This window comes from Pseudomyrmex gracilis, unplaced genomic scaffold, assembly GCF_002006095.1.
Source record: "Pseudomyrmex gracilis isolate BER0280 unplaced genomic scaffold, ASM200609v1 scaffold_1615, whole genome shotgun sequence".
Lineage (NCBI taxonomy): Eukaryota > Metazoa > Arthropoda > Insecta > Hymenoptera > Formicidae > Pseudomyrmex > Pseudomyrmex gracilis.
In genome coordinates this window covers 7713-11563 of record NW_018022199.1, presented here as the reverse complement: position 1 = coordinate 11563, position 3851 = coordinate 7713, and the positions used below count along the sequence as shown (strand labels likewise).

General features: G+C 36.5%; 1 protein-coding gene across 1 annotated transcript in view; it reads left to right on the top strand.

Annotated features, from left to right (window-relative positions):
- The first annotated feature begins 2051 nt into the window (after positions 1–2051).
- Positions 2052–3851, top strand: part of LOC109862301 (piggyBac transposable element-derived protein 4-like) — a 4405-nt gene continuing 2605 nt past the window's right edge. Inside the window, exons 1-2 of the mRNA XM_020442311.1 lie at positions 2052–2226; positions 2326–2804. Coding sequence (XP_020297900.1) covers positions 2052–2226; positions 2326–2804 — 654 coding nt within the window. The remainder of the gene's footprint in view (positions 2227–2325; positions 2805–3851) is intronic.

The following is a 3851-nucleotide window of genomic DNA, read 5'->3' as shown; positions in this document are numbered from 1 at the left end:
CACAATATGATGTCGCGGTCCGACGGCCACGAGTTTCGGCACGACCCGCACTTTCCGATCTCGATTGAAAACAATTGAACTACCTTAGATTTCGCTCCCAAAAGAATACTTTAACCTTTAGAGGGCCGGAAAACCAATATTTTGGCGCACCAGAATAACTTGTTCACTTTGTTTTTTTTTTTTATTAATTATTAATGTTCTTAATATTATTAGCAATTTTTAATATTATTTAATGTCAATTTGCCCGTCCTTCCCCCACTCACCTTGTACCCCTAATTTTTATGTGAGATATTCTAAAACAAATACATGGCTTGATTCGCGTGCGGCTGCAATTATAAACAAATTTATTTTTATTTGGAGTTTTTGAAGTTGCTATTTACTAGTAAAACAATTTGGCTAAATTGTGAATAGTAGATCAAAAATATATTTATTGATTACGCCTGCCCGTTTATCGTCGTCCGTTCTTGCCATACATGAGAACGGCGCGTAGGAGCACCTGTCGCCTCGCGTTCTCTGTTAGGTTGTGACCGGAGGTTAGGTGATATTTGGTCGAGTACTCACGCTTTCTTCTGCCTACCACGGTCGCCAGTCACTTTCACCTCCTAGTGACAAGGTTGCTTTTACTTAATTTCTGCTTTTCTTTGTTCCAGGCGCTGTATAAACGGACACCAGGCTTTCGCTTCTCGCAGGATCAGGATGTCAACAGGTAAGTTCAAGCACTTTTCACGCAGTTTTTTAGATATACTAATACAAATATATTTCCTCTTTGTCTTTGTTACACTTAGATAACAGTTTTAACGTATATAAAATTTCGACTGAGCGCTTTACAACCCTTTTACGCACTATTCTCTTACAGCGTGTCTGTTCCGAACAGTAGTTGTTATGCGACTAACTGTTAAGAACATGGCGTCGCTTTCCTTCCCGTTTCCACGCGGCGGCTAGCGGCGCGCATGCGCAGTGATACCTTAGGTCCTTTTTACTTACAGGATAAGGTGAGTACCATACACGTATGTGATGTGTGAATGTGTGGCAGGAATGTGGTGTGTGTGTTTTCCCTTAATCAAGTGTTTGTGTGTGTATGTGTGTTGTGTTATTTGTTCTGATTAACGAATGTATTTTGGTATATATGTTGCCTACCTCGAGTGTTTGCATTTGGTGTATGTGTGGTCTCTTATCCGCCTGTATTAGTGTGGGTATGATATGACTGTTAATGTGTGCATAAGGACGGATGTTTGCATGAATGTTGTGTGGGTGATGTGTGCATTTGTTTAATGTATGTGTGAGTGCTTATTCGTGTGACTGTGTTTATATGTGGTGTATGAGTTATGTCGCGATTAAGGGCTGTAACTTGGCACATGTGTTGTGTGTGTGAAATGTGTTCGAGTGACGTATGAACAAACCCTTATTCGGTAGTTTGATTTTACGACTAGTGTGAATGTTTGAGTTAAGTGTTGTGAGTGCATGTGTGTGATATGCGTGTGGTTCCTACGTGATTGGTGCGCCCGTCTGTTCTTAATCTCCTTAAAACAACCTTACTAAAACAACGGCGCTCTTCGCAAAACAAAACGCGAAACTAAAAATAAAATCAAAACTTGCACAAAACAAAACAAAAACCTGCTCTTTCTGCTTCCGGACCTACCGCTGGTCCATACGTGGTACTCGCTGCTTTTAAACTTACGGACTTATACGACTACGTACTAGAGTCCTTTACACTACTAACCTAAATGTCTTAACAACTAAATGGTCTTAATACTACAGTTCACTTGATTTGCACGCAGGTATCTCCCGGCTTAAGAATCCATCTCCATTCGGATCCCCTTCTTCTTCTTCACCGGTGTTGCTGCCCGATGTTGGCGATTGAAATTCGGGTGATTCTCGTTCCTGCGTCACGACCTCGACCTCCTGGACTACCTCCGGCGTCTCGACCGGCGCCTCCCGGGGTTGGGGTGACAAGGTCAGGCTCGAGATACACTTATTTTTTTTTACTTGTGTTGATACAACATTTTTCGTTACTTTTTATCTTCCTCGTACTTTATTACTTTTGCTATACAATGAATACAGGTGGTGACGAAGCTTGGAGTAGTGAAGAGTCAGAGCCTGAAAAAGATGTTATTAGAGACAGAACTATTGCTTGTGATGTTGATTTACTTGATAACAAACGTGATGAGAATATACCAGATGTACACTATGATCCTTATTTTTACCCATCTATAAAAACTTTTACTGGTGAAGCACGTATTCGTGATCATGTGTCTCTAGACGAACCTACTCCATTAGAATGTTTGAAATATTTTTTAAATACATTTTTTGTAAATTTGATTGTAGAACAAACCAATCTTTTTCAAGAACAAAATCCCGAACCGGATCGAATACATATGAAGCCGTGGACTCCTATCACTGAAGACGAATTATGGATAATGATTGCTTTATCAATAAACATGGGTCATGTTGTAAAAGGGCAACTAAAGGATTATTGGAGCCAAGATCCACTGCTGTACACTCCAATATACGGCGAAAGTCTATCTCGAAATAGATATCTTCAAATTTTACGATACCTTCACTTTTCTAATAATGAAGAAGTTTCCAATCATCCTTTGAAAAAAATCAAACCAGTGATAGATCATTTGATAAAAAAGTTTGGTAATACTATTATTACTGGTGAAAAGCTTTGCATTGACGGAAGTTTAGTCTTATGGAAACGGAAGCTAAAATTCAAACAATTTTTACCATTGAATAGACACCGATTTGGTATGAAGATATTTGAATTAGCAGACTACGAAACAGGATTTCTCTTAGATTTTATAGTATATACTGGCTCAGACACTGATTATGAGAAATTTGATTTAGGCGTTTCTGGTGATATTGTTGCACATTTCATGCAACTTTATTGTAACGAAGGGCGTGTGTTATACACTGATAANTGGTATACATCTCCACAACTGTCAGACTACTTACATGACAGAAATACTGGTCTTTGTGGAATTGTAAAGGAATGCCAACTCTTAGTTCAAAGCTAGATCGTGGTAACCAGAAGTTGCCCACACCGATTCTTGGATGGTAATCAAATGGATGGATAAAAAAGAAGGTTATGTATTGACAAGTATTCACGAACACCAGTTGTGTAAAACTGGTAGGAAAAACTACAAAACCAATGAAGATATTATAAATCCCATTTTTATCGTGAATTATAACAAAAATATGGGTAAAATCGATAATATCGACAGACAATTATCTTTGACAGAATCTATTAGAAAATGTATAAAATGGTATAGAAAATTGTTTTTTTTATTTAATTGATTTGATGTTGATAAATGCCCACAGTTTATTTAAGATGCTCACTAAAAATGCGATTTTGTTTCCTGATTTTCGATTGAGCGTTGTAAGAGATATTTTGTAAGTCAATTCTCAAGAAGTTTCTTCACTTACATTGCCTGATCTTAAACTGAATGGACGACATTTCCCCAGAAAAATTCAAGCTTCAAATGATGGTAAACCGCTATCACGTCAATGTGTTCTATGCACTATACACAAAAAGAAAAGTTGATCATCATATGAGTAAAAATTGTTGTAAAACTTTATGCATTAAACCTTGTTTTGAAATTTATCACACTAACCGATCATTGTCGTAATTTATAAAATTAAAAAAAACAATAAAAAAATTTAAAAACAAATCAGAAAATAAACAAAAAACAAAAACAAAAAAACATAAAATTGAATAAACAATAAAAAAATAAAAAAAAATAAAGAAACAAAAAAATAAAAAAACAAAAAAATTAAATAATTAATAAAGACTTAAGGCTCGTGAAATTTAAACCAATGAATGAATATAAGGCCTTACGAGCCGTTCTCAA